Source organism: Odocoileus virginianus, chromosome 18, assembly GCF_023699985.2.
Source record: "Odocoileus virginianus isolate 20LAN1187 ecotype Illinois chromosome 18, Ovbor_1.2, whole genome shotgun sequence".
Taxonomy (NCBI): Eukaryota; Metazoa; Chordata; class Mammalia; order Artiodactyla; family Cervidae; genus Odocoileus; species Odocoileus virginianus.
The window spans coordinates 10,182,441-10,200,512 of NC_069691.1; the positions used below are offsets into that span (position 1 = coordinate 10,182,441).

Here is an 18,072-nt window from a genome sequence, read left to right on the forward strand (position 1 = left end):
AGCAGACTAGAATGGAGAGCCCCCAAAAATAAACCCACACATCTACAGTCAATTAGTCTTTGACAAATTGAGGCAAAAAGAGGCAAAAATATACAATGGAAAAAATTCTCTTCAGCAAGTGGGGTTGGAAAAGCTGGACAACTGCATGTAAAAATCAATGAAGTTATAACACACCCTCTCATCATACACAAAAATAAACTCAAAATGGCCTAAAGACTTAAACATAAGATGTGACATCATAAAATTCCTAGAAGAGAACATAGGCAAAACATTTTCTGACATAAATCATACCAATGTTTTCTTAGGTCAGTCTCCCACGGCAGTAGAAAGAAAAATAAACAAATGGGACCTAATCAAATTTACAAGCTTTTGCACAGCAAAGGAAACCATAAACAAAATGAAAAGACAGCCTACAGAATGGGAGAAAATATTCGCAAATGATGTGACCAAAAGGGCTTAATTTCCAAAATATGTTAACAGCTCATGAATTCAACAAAAAAACCCAACCCAATTGAAAAGTGGGTAGAAGACCTAAATAGACATTTCTCCAAAGAAGACATACAGATGGCAAATAGGCAGATGAAAAGAGGCTCAACATCACTAATAGAGAAATGCAAAGCAAAACAGCAATGAGGTATCACCTCGTCACTCAGAATGGCCATCATTAAAAAGTCTAAAATAACAAATGCTACAGAGAGTGTGGAGAAAGGGAACCCTCCTACACTATTGGTGGGAATGCAAGTTGGTGCAGCCACTGTAGAAAACAGTATGGAGTTTCCTTAAACTAAAAATACAATTACCATATGATCCAGCAATTCCATGCTTGGGCATATATCCAGAAAAAACTGTAATTCAAAAAGATCATGCATCCCTATGTTTGTAGCACCACTATCCACAATTGCCAAGACATGGAAAAAACCTATATGTCCATTGACAGATGAATGAATCAAGAAGATGTGGTACATATAGTGGAACCCTATATATGGAACCCTAGTACACATGTGGTACATAGTGGAACCCTAGTCAGCCATGAAGAAGAACAAAATAATGTCATTTGCAGCAACATGGATGGACCTAGAGATTATCATACTAAGTGAAGTCAAATCACAAAGAGAAAGGCAAATACCATATGATATCACTTATATGTGGAGTCTAAAATATGACATAAATGAACCTATCTATGAAACAGAAACAGACATAGACTGCCCAGTGGAAAGGGGGGTGGGGGACTAGGGATTTGGGATTAGCAGATGCAAACTATTACATGTGGAATGGATAAACAACTAAGTCCTACTGTGTAGCATAAGGAACTATATGCAATATCCTATGATAAAACATAATGGAAAAGAATATAAAAAAAGAATGTGTACATATGTGTGTATATGACTGAATCACTGTTCTATGCAGCAGAAATTAACACAACATTGTGAATCAACTATACTTCAATTAAAAAAAAAAAATCTCTGACATACAAATTCCTTCTAAACCCTGACCTGGTCACCTTTTCCTTGAGGAAAGGTATTAGTGCCCAGCCCAGCAGGCCAACTTGAAGGCCACCAGGAGCAAAGCAGACCTTCCTGTCACCACCTGCCCATCCCTTGTCGATGCTTCTTCCCTCAGCTCCCAATCTTGGGAGTGTGCTCTGAAACAGGGCCAAGGTGACAGGACGCAGAGGTCTCTCTGCCAGGAGGTCGGAGACTGGGAAGTTCTGAAGAGAGATTTCCTCTAATAAAATTAAAGTATTGGAATATGCCAGAAGGAAAAAAATGCCGAAATAAACCGTCTTGCCTTAGCTACTTCAGTAGGAGGGATTCTACTAGTGTCAAGTACAACAAGGATGGGGCAGCCAGGCCCTGGAGGGTGGCCAGACTGGTTTGGGGACCAAGTGCAGCTGTTTTACATTTAAAAGGTCAGATGTTCATAGCAGTGTTTTGCAGAACTGTGGGCAAATGAATTCATAACATCCTTTTACATCCCTTATCTCCAGTCCCCTCCCTCCACTCCATTTGTCTACCATTTTTTTTGGGGGGGGAGTGGCTACTTATTTTCAGCACTGAGATGGAAGATAGACAAAAGAGCAGCACTTTAAGAAATGCTCCAGACCAAGAAGATGTACTCTGCATGCAGACCTTATTCCCAAGGGGTCCCTATGGGACAGACTAAAATGAACCATAAGATGGGTCACCGAGTGTCGAAAATGCCTGTTACTTTTCTTTGACACAAGTCAGGCAGCACCTTGGGGTTCAGCACTTTGCAAAGAGCAAAGCAGATGCCTGCTGTTGAAGAATTCACGAGGAACTGGAGCCAGTGACACAGTAATTCACCAAATGCCTGTCTTGGAATCTTTTGCTCCTCTGCTCACAAGTTTCCTCACTGAAGTCATTTCCAGGGAAGCCAACAAGAAATATTGAAATATGCAGAAGATCCCAGAAAGGCTGAAGCGACTGAGTTTTCCAAGCAAACAACTGTGGGTGGACTGTTTTTCTACAATGGAGGGGGCTCCAGGGAGAAGAGTTGCACATGTGTGAAGCCAACCTTTCTACTTCACTGGGGTCACCTGGATACTCCAAGTTCAATGCAAATGAACTGCAGTCAAGAAAAGAAAAAAGAAAGCAAGAACAAGGTCTTCCCTGGCTTTGGTAACAACAGCTGGCGTGATCTCCCTTAATCAGAATTGTGCATCTGAAGGCCTTGCTTGCTCAAGAGAAGCCTCAAGCAGGTAGTAGCAAGACCTGGGGGCAGCTGAGATCCCTGACTGCAGAGGGAGGAGGGTGTGTCCACGACTGGATGCCAAAGCGTCCTTCAATTTCTCACAGCTGCATATACTGATCCTGGCAAAGGTTCCCTTCATAGAATACGAAGCCCAGGTTACCTCATGCCCTAACGAAAGATGTTAGGTTTTAGGGACGAACACAAGACGACTTCCAAGAACAGAAATAAAATGCAGTGAGAGACTCTAGAAATGCTCTTGCTTTCTCTTTTTCTTACTGTCCTACAGCAGATGAATGTGGAGATTTTGAAAGCCACTGAGAGTCCCTCAGTCTCACTTTCGGCTCTGCAGGCCTGCATTGGACTTGGCCCCTCAACTCGTCTGGGTTGTTTTCAGTGTCCTACCAGAAAACACCACTGCTGCGGATGCCTGGCATGTGGAGAGGTGGCCCTGTCGACAGAAAAGTTTGGCTTTCATGTGGACTGTACAGGCCTTTGACAGTAAAGTTTTTGCTCCTATTAAATGTTCCTCTTGGAGAAAAACATCACATTAAAGAAACTTTTAGGTTTCTCATTGTGGCTTGTAGTTTGGAACCATAATGGGAATGGGGTGTATAAGAAAACCTGGCCTTTCCCCATCTGGTCCCACTTGCTGACAAGTATCCCCCACCCATAATCCCAACCACTCGAAAAGCCAGTGGAGCAGAAGAAAACTTGTGCTAGAACATTCTGGCCTTTCAGCAGGATCCTGGAAATACAATTACCTGCTGGAGAAATGTTTGAAGGGAGTGGAGAGAATGGAAGAGGCTACAAAGAGAAAGTGAGTGTTCCCTTGGCCAATAAAGGCTAAAGGGCCAACCTTTAAATAGTGGTTAGGAAACTACTGCCAGCCCTCAAACTAAATCCGGCCCTTGGCCCGTTTGTATAAATAAAGTTTTATTGGAACACAGCCATGCATATTCATTTATGTTGTTTACAATGACTTTTGCACTCTAATGGCAGAGTTGAGGATTGGTAACAGACACATGACCTGCAAAGCTTGAAACATTTACTAACGAAACTTTGTAGAAAAAAAATATGCCAAAATCTTTTTTAAAACAAACAGAATTTCCTTTAACTTTGGAAAGTGCTCAGGCAAGAGCATTCAGTTAATCTGCAACAAATGCCAGCAGACATTTAGGGGCCAGGAAGACCATCTCAGAGGCCTAAAGAGTCAGTGTTCTGCGTTTCTTTTATAGGATAAAGAACAACAGGTGGCCTTTAACTTTTCTGTGGCATCCTTTTAATATTACGCAAATCTTAAGTGTTATACTGCTTCATGCCAATAGATTCTAGGCAGCTTATTACTCTGTTTACATGTGGGCAGTGAGAGCTATGACCATCTCATCATGACATCTAAGTGGTGCCCCTCACTGAAGTTCTTAGGGTAGTAAGATATTAAAGAACAGCTGTATATTTTTAATTAATGTTTTTTTTTTTTTTAATCTACACCCAGGAGTGGAATTGCTAGGTCTTATGGTAATTCGATTTTTAGTTTTTTGAAGAACTTCCATACTGTTTTCCAGTTGCTGCACCAATTGAGATTCCCACCAACAGTGTACAAGAATTTCTTTTATCCCACATCCTCACCAACATTTGTTATTTGTATTCTTTTTGATGATAGCAATTCTGACAGATGTGAGGTGATACTCATTGTGGTTTTGATTTGCATTTCTCCTGATGATTTGTGATGTTGAGCATCTTTTCATGTACCTGTTGGCCATCTACATTTCCTCTTTGGAAGAATGTCTATTCACTTCTTCTGCCTATTTTGTAATCATGTTGTTATTCAAGAAGATAAGTAGACCCCAATGTTCATAGCAGATTATTTGCAATAGCTTAGATATGGAAGCAACCTAAGTGTCCATTAAAAGGAGAATGAATAAAGAAGCTGTGGTGTAAGTGTGTGTGTGTATGTGTGTATATATGTATATATTGGAGGAGGAAATGGCAACACACTCCAATATTCTTGCATGGAAAATTCCATGGACAGAGGAGTCTGGTGGGCTATAGTCCATGGGGTTGCAAAGAGTAAGCTACGACTGAGCACATATATGTATATATACATACATCTCTATATAGATACACGCATACATACATGGAATACTGCTGCTGCTGCTAAGTTGCTCCAGTCGTGTCCGACTCTGTGCGACCCCAGAGATGGCAGCCCACCAGGCTCCCCCATCCCTGGGGTTCTCCAGGCAAGAACAGTGGAATGGGTTGCCATTTCCTCCCCCAATGTGTGAAAGGGAAAAGGGAAAGTGAAGTCGCTCAGTTGTGTCAGACTCTTAGCGACCCCACGGACTGTAGCCTACCAGGTTCCTCCCTCCATGGGAGTTTCCAGGCAAGAGTACTGGAGTGGGGTGCCACTGCCTTCTCCAACATGGAATACTACTCAGGCATAAAAACAATTTTTGTCATTTGCAGCAACATGGATGAACTTGGAGAGCATTATACTAAGTGAAATAAGTCAGAGAAAGACAAACACTGTATATCTTACATGTGGAATCTAAAACTATAATAAACTAGTGAATATACAAAAAAGGTAGCAGATAGATATAGAGAACAAATTAGTGGATGGGGTTGGGAGTGGTAATATATAGGTGGGGGGTGGGAGGTACAAATTATTGGGTATAAGATAGGCTCATGGATGTATTGTACCACACAGGGAATATAGCCCATATTTTGTAAAAACTGTTAATGGAAAGTAATCTTTAAAAATTGTATAAAAAATCATGATTTTATAATATTTGTACATGCACAACCTTCAACTTCGTAAAAAGCAAAAAAAAAAAAAAAAAAATGAAGAACTGCTGATTCTTCATTCTTTTTCCAGCTTAAAGAGTAGCTGAGTGCACACTGGTGGTCAGGGGCCATGACCGTACCTGTTGGCCAAAAGCTGGGACCTGGTTCCTGAGGGCGAGGTCAGGTAGATGGCCAGGTCTCCCCTCCTGGGGTGGGTGATGGTGATGCGCACGACCACGTGCTCTAGGTAGCTGACGTGATGGTTGGGGTTGTCGGAGCAGCCTGAAGCTTTGTAGATGGAGCGCACTGCACTGTTGGGGCGGATCGTCCTGCAAACAGAGAGGAGAAGTTTGAGCAAAGTGCCCAGCAGAGCTCGACTGAGTGAACCTGCAGGCCTGGCAGGGCTACATGTGTAAGATAAGCGTGGATGCTTAAAGGACCAGTCCCTCAGGCAAATGATGAGGTTGCTTACAGCAGTAATCCTGCTTGGACTGGGAGAAAGATGTAAATGAGAGGAATGGGGGATTTAAGGTGTCTTTGATCTTCATGAAGGTAGTGGATATCGATCCTGTTAAAGCACATCACTAGGCTCTGGAACTGGAGTTGCTGGGGTGGGTCACGAATGAGCATTTCCAGCAAGTTCTCCAGTGACAGTGATGCTGCTGAACTATGGAATCCACTTTGTGTACCACCAGTAAAGGGGGCTTGGGGAATACTATAACCTTAGTTCAAATCCCTGGTCTACCATTCTCTTGCTCTATAAACTAAGAGGAGCCCACTCTTCCTTTTGCCTACAAGGTCCTGTCTTCTCCCCAGACTTCCTCCTGTACCTCTGTGCCTTCTGAAGACTGGGTTCCAGCCCCAGCAGCACTGGTTTGAGTTCTGGGATAATTCAAGTTTCCCAGCTCAGGGACATTGCATGTGCTACTCTGCCTCTAGTGCTTCTTCATTGCTCTTCCTGTGGCTGACTCATCTTCTTTCATGATCAAAGCTTAAATTTCACTCTCTAAGGCCATCATTGAACCATAGGAAAATCATGTTCTCTGTCTTTCATTTTCTACCCTTTTTATTTCACTTATCATAACTTGTAATTATCTATTTATTGTATTATTTTGGTTTGACTTCCCCAATAGACTGTAAGCTCCATAAATGTGGAAGCATTTCTTATTCCTGTTTCTATCCCTAATATCTAGCCCCATTCTTTTTTAAAATTTATATTGTATCAAAGGATAATTGCTTTAAAGAACTTTGCTGTTTTCTGTCAAACCTCAACATGAATCAACCATAGGTATACATCTATCCCCTCCCTTTTGAAACTCCCTCCCATCTCCCTCACCATCCCACCCCTCTAGGTTGATACAGGGTCTGTGTTTGAGTTTCCTAAGCCATACAGCAAATTCCCGTTGGCTGTCTATTTTACATATGGTAATGTAAGTCTACATGTTACTCTTTCCATACATCTCACCCTCTCCTCCCCTCTTCCCATGTCCATATGTCTATTCTCTATGTCTGCTTCTCCAATGTTTCCCTGTAAATAAATTTGCCAGTAACATTTTTCTAGATTCTGTATATATGCATTAGAATACAGTATTTATCTTTCTCTTTCTGACTCACTTCACTGTGTATAATAGGTTCTAGGTTCATCCACCTCATTAGAACTGACTCAAATGCATTCCCTTTTATGGCTGAGTAATATTCCATTGTGTATATGTACCACAACTTCTTTATCCATTCATCTGTCAATGGACATCTAGGTTGCTTCCATGTTCTAGCTATTGTAAATAGTGCTGCAATGAACAATGGGATACGTGTGTCTCTTTCAATTTGGCTTCCCCAGGGTAAATGCCTACGAGTGGGAATGCTGGGTCATAAGGTGGCTTTATGCCTAGTTATTTAAGCAATCTCCATACTGTCTTCCATAGTGGCTGTATCAATTTACATTCCCACCAACAGTGCAAGAGCATTCCCTTTTCTCCACACCGTCTCCAGGATTTATTGTTTATAGCCTTTTTGATGATGGCCATTCCAATCGGTATGAAGTGATATCTCATTGTAGTTTTGATTTGCATTTCTCTAATAATGAGCGATGTTGAGCATCTTTTCATGTGTTTGTTAGCCATCTGTGTGTCTTCTTTGGAGAAATGTCTGTTAGGTCTTTTTTCCACTTTTTGATTGGGTTGTTTGTATTTCTGGTACTGAGTTGTGTGAGCTGCTTGTATATTTTGGAAATTAATCCTTTGTCAGTTGTTTCATTTGCTATTATTTCCTCCCTTTCTGAGGATTGTCTTTTCACCTTGCTTATAAGTTTCCTTTGCTGTGCAAAAGCTTTCAAGGTTAATCAGGTCCCACTTGTTTCCTTTTGTTTTTATTTCCATTAAAAACAAAATGGATCCTCTATGATCCATTTAGACGATCTTGCTTTGATTTCGGTCATCGAGTATTCTGCCTATGTTTTCCTCTAAGAGTTTTATAGTTTCTGGTCTTACATTTAGGTCTTTAATTCATTTTGAGTTTATCTTTGTGTGTGGTATTAGGAAGTGTTCTAATTTCATTCTTTTACATGTAGCTGTGCAGTTTTCCCAGCACCACTTATTGAAGAGACTGTCTTTGCCCCATTGTATATTCTTGCCTCCTTTGTCAAAAATAAGGTACCCATAGGTGCATGGGTTTATTTCTGGGCTTTCTATCTTGTTACATTGGTCTATATTTCTGTTTTTGTGCCAGTACCAAACTGTCTTGATGACTGTAGCTTTGTAGTATAATCTGAAGTCAGGAAGGTTGATTCCTCCAGGTCCATTCTTCTTTCTCAAGACTGCTTTGGCTATTTGGGATCTTTTGTGTTTCCATATGAACTGTGAAATTTTTTGTTCTAGTTCTGTGAGAAATGCCCTTGGTAATTTGATAGGGATCATATTAAATCTGGAGATTGCATTTGGTAGTATAGTCATTTTCACAATATTGATTCTTCCTACCCAGGAACATGGAATATCTCCCCATCTGTTTATGTGGTCTTAGATTTCTTTCATTAGTGTCTTATAATTTTCTGTGTACAGTTCTTTTGTCTCCTTAGGTAAGTTTATTCCTAGATATTTAATTCTTTTTGTTGCAATGGTGAATGGGATTGATTGCTTAATTTCTCTTTCTGACTTTTCATTGTTAGTGTATAGAAATGCAAGTGATTTCTGTGCATTGATTTTGTATCCTGCAACTTTGCTAAATTCAATGATTAGCTTTAGTAATTTTCTGATACCATCTTTAGGGTTTTCTATGCACAGTATCATGTCATCTGCAAACAGTGAGAGTGTTAATTCTTCATTTCCAATCTGGATTCCATTTATTTCTTTTTCTTCTCTGATTGCTGTAGCTAGGACTTCCAGAACTATGTTGAATAATAGTGGTGAAACTGGACACCCTTGTCTTGCTCATGATCTTAGGGGGAATGCTTTCAGTTTTTCACCATTGAGAATAATGTTTGCTGTAGGCTTATCATATATGACCTTTACTATGTTAAGGTAGGTTCCTTCTATGCCCATTTTTTGAACAGTTTTCATCATAAACGGGTGCTGAATTTTGTCAAAGGCTTTCTCGGCATCTATTGAGATGATCATATGGTTTTTACCTTTCAATTTGTTAATATGGTGTATCACACTGAATGATTTGCATATATTGAAGAATCCTTGCATCCTGGAAATAAACCCAACTTGATCATGGTGTATGAGCTTTTTGATGTGTTGCTGAATTCTGTTTGCTAAAATTTTGTTGAGAATTTTTGCATCTATGTTCATCAGTGATATTGGCCTGTAGTTTTCTTTTTTTCGTGTTGTCTTTGTCTGGTTTTGGTATCAGGGTGATGGTGGCCTTGTAGAATGAGTTTGGAAGTGTTCCTTCCTCTGCAATTTTTTGAAAGAGTTTTAGAAGGATAGGCATTATCTCTTCTCTAAAAGTTTGATAGAATTCTCCTGTGAAGCCATCTGGTCCTGGGCTTTTGTTTTTTGGTAGTTTTTTGATCACAGCTTCAATTTCAGTGCTTGTAACTGGGTTGTTCATAATTTCTATTTCTTCCTGATTCAGTCTTGGAAGACTGAACTTTTCTAAGAATCTGTCCATTTCTTCCAGGTTATCTGTTTTATTGCCATATAGTTGTTCATAATAGTCTCTTATAATTCTTTGTATTTCTGCACTGTCTCTTGTAACCTCTCCTTTTTCATTTCTAATTTTGTTGATTCAATTTTTCTCTCTTTTTTTGATGAGTCTGGCTAAAGCTTTGTCAATTTTGTTTATCTTCTCAAAGAATCAGCATTTAGTTTTATTAATCTTTACTATTGTTTCTTTTTCACTTATTTCTGCTTGGATCTTTATGGTTTCTTTCCTTCTACTAATTTTGGGGTTTTTTAATTCTTTTCCCAGTTTTTTTAGTTGTAAAGTTAGGTTGTCTACTTGATGTTTTTCTTGTTTCTTGAGGTAGGACTGTATTGCTATAAACTTCCCTCTTAGAACTGATATTGCTGCACCCCATAGGTTTTGAGTTGTCATCTTTTCATTGTCATTTGTTTCTAGAAATGTTTTGGTTTCCTTTTGATTTCTTCAGTAACCTGTTGGTTATTTAGAAACATGTTGTTTGATCTCCATGTGTTTCTGTTTCTTACAGTTTTTTTCTTGTAATTGATATCTAGTCTCATAGCATTTTGGTCAGAGAAGATGCTTGATACAATTTCAGTTTTCTTAAATTTACTGAGGTTTGATTTGTGACCCAGGATGTGGTCTATCGTGGAGAATGTTCCATGTGCACTTGAGAAGAAGGTGTGTTCTTCTGCATTTGAATGGAATGTCCTGAAGAAATTAATGATATCCATCTCATCTGATATATCATTTAAGAATTGTTTCCTTATTAATTTTCTGTTTTGATGATCTGTCCATTGGTGTGAGTGGGGTGTTAAAGTCTCCTACTATTATTGTGTTACTGTCAGTTTCTCTTTTTATGTCTGTTAGTATTTCTCTTATGTATTGAGGTGCTCCTATGTTGCATGCACAGATATTTACAATTGTTATGTCTTCCTCTTGGATTGATCCCTTGATCATTATGTAGTATCCTTTCTTATCTCTTGTAATCTTTTTTATTTTAAGGTCTATTTGGTCTGATATGAGGATTGCTACTCCAGCTTTCTTTTGCTTCCCATTTGCATGGAATATATTTTTCCATCCTCTCATTTTCAGTCTATATGTGTCTTGAGGTCTGAAGTGGGTTTCTTGTAGACAGCATATATACAGGTCTTATTATTGTATCCATTCAGCTAGTCTGTATCTTTTGGTTGGAGCATTTAATCCATTTACATTTAAGGTAAATTTAAAGTAAACAATTTAAAGTAAACAATTTAAAGTAAACAATTCTTAATTGTTTGGGGTTGATTTTGTAGATCTTTTTTTTCTGGTGTATTTGTTGACCATGTAAGTCTGTTTAATGTTTGTTGTAAAGCTGGTTTGGTGGTACTGAATTCTCTTACCTTTTGCTTGTCTGAAAAGCTTTTTATTTCTCCATCATTTTTGAATGAGATCGTTGCCGGGACCAGTAATCTTGGTTGTAGATTTTTCTCTTTCAGTACTTTAAATATATCCTGACATTCCCTTCTGGCCTGCAGAGTTTCTGCTGAAAGATCAGCTGTTAAGTGTATGGGGTTTCCCTTGTATGTTACTTGTTGCTTCTCTCTTGATGCTTTTAACATTCTTTCTTTGTGTTTATGTTTAGTCTTTGTTAGTTTGATTAGTATGTGTCTTGGCATGTTTCTCCTTGGGTTTATCCTGTATGGGACTATTTGTACTTCTTGGACTTGATTGACTATTTCCTTTTCCATGTTGGGGAAATTTTCAACTATAATCTCTTCAAAAATTTTCTCATACCCTTTCTTTTTCTCTTCTTCTTCTGGGACCCCTATAATTCAAATGTTGGTGTGTTTGATATGGTCCCAGAAGTCTCTGAGACTGTTCTCAGCTCTTTTCATTCTTTTTACTTTATTCTGTTCTTCAGAAGTTATTTCCACCAATTTATCCTCCAGTTCACGGATTTGTTCTTCTGCTTCAGATACTTTGCTATTGATTCCTTCTAGAGTATTTTTAATTTCAGTAATTGTGTTGTTTGTATGTTTATTTTTTAATTCTTCTAGGTCTTTGTTAAATGATTCTTGCATTTTCTCCATTTTGTTTTCAAGGTTTTTGATCATCTTTACTATCATTATTCTGAATTCTTTTTCAGGTAGTTTGCCTGTTTGCTCTTCATTTATTTGTACTTCTGTGTTTCTAGTTTGTTCCTTCATTTGAGCAGTATTTCTCTGCCTTTCCATTATTTTTTTTTAAGTTATTGTGTTTGAGGTCTCCTTTCCCAGGCATCAAGGAAATTTGAATTCTTTCCTTGATTAAGGTTGAATTCCTTTTTTCTTTTGGCTTCTGTCCTCCTAAAATTGGTCCAGTGGTTTGTGTGAGCTTCGCATAGGGTAAGATTTGTGTGGAGTTTTTGTTTGTCTGTTTTTCCTCTGATGGGCAAGGCTGAGTGAGGTGGTACTCCTGTCTGCTGATGACTGGGTTTGTATTTCTGTTTTGTTTGTTGTTTAGATGAGGCTCCTGCACAGGGTGCTATTGGTGGTTGGGTGATGCAGGGTCTTGTATTCAAGTGGTTTCCTTTGTGTGAGTCCTCAGTGTTTGATACTCCCTAGTCTTGGAGTCAGCGCTCCTATTCCCAAGGCTCAGAGCTTGATCTCTGGGGCATATGTTCCCTGTTGAACAGGCTCAGAAGCTTCAGGCTCAGCATCCTGAAGTCAGGCTGGGAAGACTGGTGGGTGTCACCAGGCCTTGCTCAAAGTTCTGACATGGCTCTGGGTGCCTCTGGTCAGCTGGGTCTGAGCTGCTTCACTGGGCTCTGAGGGTCCCCGGCATCTGGCCAAAAGGGCACAGGGATGCAGCACACGCAGGAGGAGATCTGGACTCTTGGCTGCCTGTGCCACTAGTCCTGTTCTTGATATCCAATAAATGAAAGAAAAACAGATGCTGAATTGGTAAGTGAAATTTGTGTAGAAATAAACAACTATTCCTTTTGATCTCATTTCTTCATTTGTCAAAAGGGAATAAAACCCAAGTTGTTATAAAGTTTTAAGAAGAAAACACCCATTAAGTTGCTAGGGCTTGACCTATAGTAAGAACTCAATAAATACTGGTTAACTTTTTACTCCTTTTTTTTTTATATTCTTTGCCACAAATGGGTAGAATGAGAAAAAAAAATTTAGTCCATTTGTTTCTGCTTCCTAACAATTTCCTCAAGAATCATAATGGCTCTGTTCTCGTTACAAACCAAAGTTCATAAGTATTTGTCTGAGCTAACTCTCTATAAAAAGAAAGCCAAAAGAAAAATACTAATAAAATCACTATAATAAATCCTAATTCTTCAAATTCAGCACCTAGGAGAGACTTCACTATCACTTGGTAAATCCTGTTGCACAGCCTCCAGGTTTGTGTGTCTGAAACAGGACACCAGGCCCTGGAATCTGAGTAAGTGCAAGCTCATTTACTGTGCATCCTGCATCACTCTCAGAGAACAACATGGTAAGTAGCTAAGCTTCCAGAACATAAGGTTTAGTGTTGGGGGTATACCAACTTATGGGAGATACTTCTACCATCAAACACAAATACTGACAGAATAGAAACTTGAAGAATATCCACGTGTACGGGTCCTCCCATCCTCTTATAAAATATGCTTTTCTTTTAAGGATCCTTGGCTTATACTAGTGGGCTTTCCTGGTGGCTCAGACGGTGAAAAATCCACCTGCAAAGTGGGAGACCTGGGTTCCATCCTAAGGAACCTAAGGTTGGAAAGATCCTCTGGAGGAGGGCATAGCAGGTTATACTACAACAGATTTAACAGTTTAGGGTCTTAGACATTCTATTAAGATTTTATAATCACGTTAGAAAAAAACTACACAAACTACTAGACAGGGCTGTCTCGAGACATCTGCCTGGGCCAGCTCTCTTTTAGGGAACGGTCATGCTGTCTGCCTGCAGCAAACATTACTTGATTTGTCGGTCTGTGCTCTCCACACACACGTGCTGCTGGGGAACAGTGGTCCACTTCTCCGCCTCCATCACCATGGCTTCTGCATCCATCAGTCCAAATCCATAGAGATGGCTCACTGCAGAAGGCAAGAAGTTGGTCAGCTTTACCGTGGTTGGTAGCAACCTATGCTATATATGTTGACTTATACTTTCACTCTGTAGAAAAGTCAGATACAACCCAATGGGAGCCAAGCTTTCCTTCTAGCACCAATTAAAAAACAAATAAAACAAATAATCCAAAGAAGAAAATAAGATGAATGCATATTATTCATTGAATATGTATTATAACTAGTAACAGAACTACCATTTATGAATTGTTACTACATGGCAGGTAATAGTCCATATTTTTACATTTAATCCTCCTAACAATCTTAAAATGTTAGTACTGTTACTATTATCACTCATGGATGAGGAGAAGGAAATTTGGCTGAGACTGACTAGCAGTTCGGTGGTTGAGCCAAATTCTAACCCACAAAGATTTACTCTCAGGCTCCATTGTTACCTGCTTGTATTCAAGTGATAACACCATCCCATTTGTAAGATAAAATAATTAGTAGGTTTAAAGAGAAGTGTACACAACTTTTCTTAGTGCAGTCAGAACTAACATGCAAGAAATATCAATTTTCTGACATATCTAGTTTTTTGGTTGAAAATCCAAGACGACATAAATCATTACCTTTCCTCTAGCATATGAAAAGTTTATGCATGAAATATTTGGAGGCTTCTAAACTTTCATGACACCTTCTTATCCTCGGATATTGTAAACTTTTAGTTCTCAATGAGAATATCTATTGATCTAAGCTAAATTTGACCTAACTTTCTCAGAAAATTTACTTATATATAGGACAATTTAATGATGACACAGTGATTATCTACATTTGCAACTCTTTCTAAAAATACTTTAAAATCCCAGTTGAATACATAAAATCTCCATCTTGCATTAAACTCTTTTATATCTTTATATTTAACACAAAGTCATATTTTACTCTGCTATGGCAAAAATATATGTAGAATTTTTATACATGTACTTTTGAAACTTTTATTATAAATGTTATTTTTCTTAATTAAAAAATAATGTATGTTCACTGTAAAAACTTGTAAATACATCCAGAAAAGAAAAAATAAAACTTATCAATAACCTCATCACAAATTGGTAACTGCTATTAACAAGTCTATTTAGTTTTAGTTACCTAATATTACACGAGGCAAGCTTGCCTCCTTAATTTGAAAAGATACAGAGTAATACACATATAATAGAGGAGAAATGTCAAATTTGGGATTAAGGAAACCAAATTGTGGAGCTCTTTTTTAAAGTTCATTGAAATCCTATGTTGTCACTTATCACTTAACCACAGTCTATATCATTTCACCATGGATATTCAAAGGTATTTTCTTGCCCTGGGGGAATTGAAACTATTGACAAAGATGCAATGCGAGGCTCTCTAACTCTTCATGGTACCCAAATATCCCCAAGCCAGTGTCAAGTGATTTTAAACCAGTGTAATTTATAATTTAATCTCAGTTTAGGGAAATAAGATGAGAGATTTGATGGATATGAAGGGGGTGGGGAAGAGGGTGAGGGGGTGGGTTAGGGGAGGGTAAGGACTTTGAATAGTCAGCAAAATGGGTGTCTCGGCCCCAGCTCAGCTTTGCACACTGCCCTTCCCCACCTCCCCACCGCCAATAATTGTCAACTTAACAACCTTTAGGACATAAATTAACACGCAGAGCTGTCAAATACAACAAACACTTCATGCCTGTTAAACAACCACTTGAGTTAAGTAGAAAAGCACCTTGAGTCTTTATGAAGGCTGTAAATTGTTTCCTTTTCCGACTCAATTCCTACCCTTCAGAGACAAGGTCTGTTCAATACTCAAAGGAGGTGTTCAGAACAGAGGCTGAGTAGCTCCAGTTAAACTACAGACTGGCGAGTCAACAGAAAAAAATGTTTGTTAATAGAATGTTAATAAACAAGGAAATTAGACTAGATCAGTGAAGGCCACCGAATCACTAATGGAGACTTGCAGCATTTTAAAATATTTTAATATACTTGAAATTGAGAATCTTTCCACAATCATAATACACAGCCAAAGGAAAAAAATGAAATAAATTTATTTTTTCTTTTATAGGGAGGAGGGGTGCAGTACCGGCAATGTATCAACTCTCTTCTGAATGGCAGTTATTTGTTTGGTTTTTGGTAAATACTAAAGAGAAAATAATTACACAATAAATGTGTTGGGCAGATAAACTCCTTCAAAACATGGTGTTAACAGGGAAAATCACCATTAAATGGTTTGAAAGCTCTATTAGTTTTATGAGATATAAGTGACATGTAATAATTTTTTATATGACATGAAGTTTCACACTCTAAAATTAACTTATAAATTCAGAGCATGTGTTTTCTTTGTTTGTTTGTTTCTGTTGTGGTGACCGTTTGAGTCACAGCTCGCTCATCACCCTCTTGCCATTGTTACCACGCCACATGGGGTATGATTTCTCTTCCGTGACTGCAGAGCGTCTGGCTTAGAGAAGAGGTTCCAAATGTACTTGTAAAGTAAATGAATGTAACGGATCTGAGAAACTGCGTTTAATTCACCAAGTGGCATAAAGTGTTTATAGGAGAATTGTAAGGGGGAATTAGGAGGCCTGTTCTTTTTGTTACAGACTCCTATAAACTCATCATTAATAACTAAAAATGTATCCTAGTGTAGAGCCAATATTCCCACTTTCAAAAATTTTACAATTACCTGTATATAATATGCCATGCAAACAACTGGTTGTGATATGACCATTCCATAACTAAAAAGTTTTATCTATGCACATTTCTCATGCCATGACCTGAGCCTGAAAATAACTTTAGGATGATCAAGTGGAATCTCTTCATGCAGGCACTGTGCCGAATGCAAAATTCTACGGATTCAGTATTTAGAAAGACATTGAGGGAACAAAGCATGTATACAGACTAAATATCTTGAAGCACGGCTCTGATAGCTATTTCAGAAACTAAATCTAACTCTTTGAAGAATGTGGTTGAACAAACTTAATAAGAGGAATTTTAAAAACTTGCTTAATAGTATATTTGTTCCATTAGGCGGCATGACTGTTTATGCAGAGCGCTTCCAAAGAGTGGAACTGCCTTGTGCCAGAAGTATAACTAGTTTTTATCCCAAGTAATCCAAAGGCTTCCCTGTTTGGACTAGGCAGGTGGACAAGCAAAGGGAGGAAGATAGATGAAGTTCCCGGGAGGTATATTTTCATTTTCTGATGAGACCAGAAGTGCCAAGAGGAGCTAGTCATTAAATACACAAGTAAATAATGGCATAGTTCAAAAGCAGATACAGTTGATTCAGACAGCAGTACTAGCTATGAGACCCAAAACAGTCAATTCTAAAGAAAAGTTAGAAAACTTAGTAGGAAAAGAAAAATTGGAAGTCATAACCAGGGAATCTGATATATCCTTACTGATGCCAGCTATTTCAAACCCTTTGAAAAGTCATACCACACTGATTGGTTATTCATGATAACTCTAAATGGCTATTAGTAAAGCCCTGTCTAATATAATAAAGGAATTGATTGGAACAAGTTTGATTGTTTGTTTTTTTTTAACTTTTTTGAGCTCCCTGAAGTAATAAAGCTTTTTGCTACCAGCTGTCAGATATACAGACAATGCTATGTAGCAACCAGAAGGGCAAATGACAATAAAAATGGCCCTGAGAGATTTAAACTTTTGCCTGTGACTGCAAAAAATACAACTAAGAAAGAGCTATCCATTCCTGAGCATTCAGTATAAAAGTACAGTCAATTTCTTCCATTGGGGAAATAATTTCTTATGACTACTTTGACTAAATGTCTAGGTTTACTCAATGGAGAAGACTCTTGAGAGTCCCTTGGACTGCAAGGAGATCCAACCAGTCCATCCTAAAGGAGATCAGTCCTGGGTGTTCATTGGAAGGACTAATGCGGAAGCTGAAACTCCAGTCCTTTGGTCACCTCATGCAAAGAGTTGACTCATTGGAAAGGACCCTGATGCTGGGAGGGATTGGGGGCAGGAGGAGAAGGGGACGACAGAGGATGAGATGGCTGGATGGCATCACCGACTTGATGGACATGAGTTTCAGTAAACTCTGGGAGTTGGTGATGGACAGGGAGGCCTGGCGTGCTGCGGTTCATGGGGTCGCAAAGAGTCGGACACGACTGAGCGACTGAACTGACTGACCCAATACTGTCCTGGTTTGAGCACAGAACTCCTATGTCCTGGAGAAACTCCTTATTCATGGGCAAACCAGGTGAGCTGCCACCCCACGTGGACCTGACAGAGCATGGAGTGGCACTGAACTCTCACATCTTTTAATGTCAACAGCCTAGTAACTAGGAGGCATCTGTACAGGCATACTGAATTTTGTATTTGTTGAGATGTATTCAATCATCAAAATATAAAATGTGGTTGATAAATTAGGTTCAATTACTCAATTGTTAGAAAGGGAC

At 38.8% G+C, this 18,072-nt stretch overlaps 1 protein-coding gene across 5 annotated transcripts in view; it reads right to left on the reverse strand.

The window, feature by feature from the left end:
* The window catches only part of PCSK5 (proprotein convertase subtilisin/kexin type 5), a 492,571-nt gene that overhangs the window by 196,818 nt on the left and 277,681 nt on the right, over positions 1-18,072 (reverse strand). For all 5 annotated transcript variants that reach the window (XM_070480332.1, XM_070480331.1, XM_070480335.1 and 2 more), the window contains exons 11-12: positions 13,547-13,664; positions 5,634-5,822 (exon numbers count right to left, since the gene is read on the reverse strand). In XM_070480332.1, the coding sequence (XP_070336433.1) occupies positions 5,634-5,822; positions 13,547-13,664 (307 nt within the window). The remainder of the gene's footprint in view (positions 1-5,633; positions 5,823-13,546; positions 13,665-18,072) is intronic.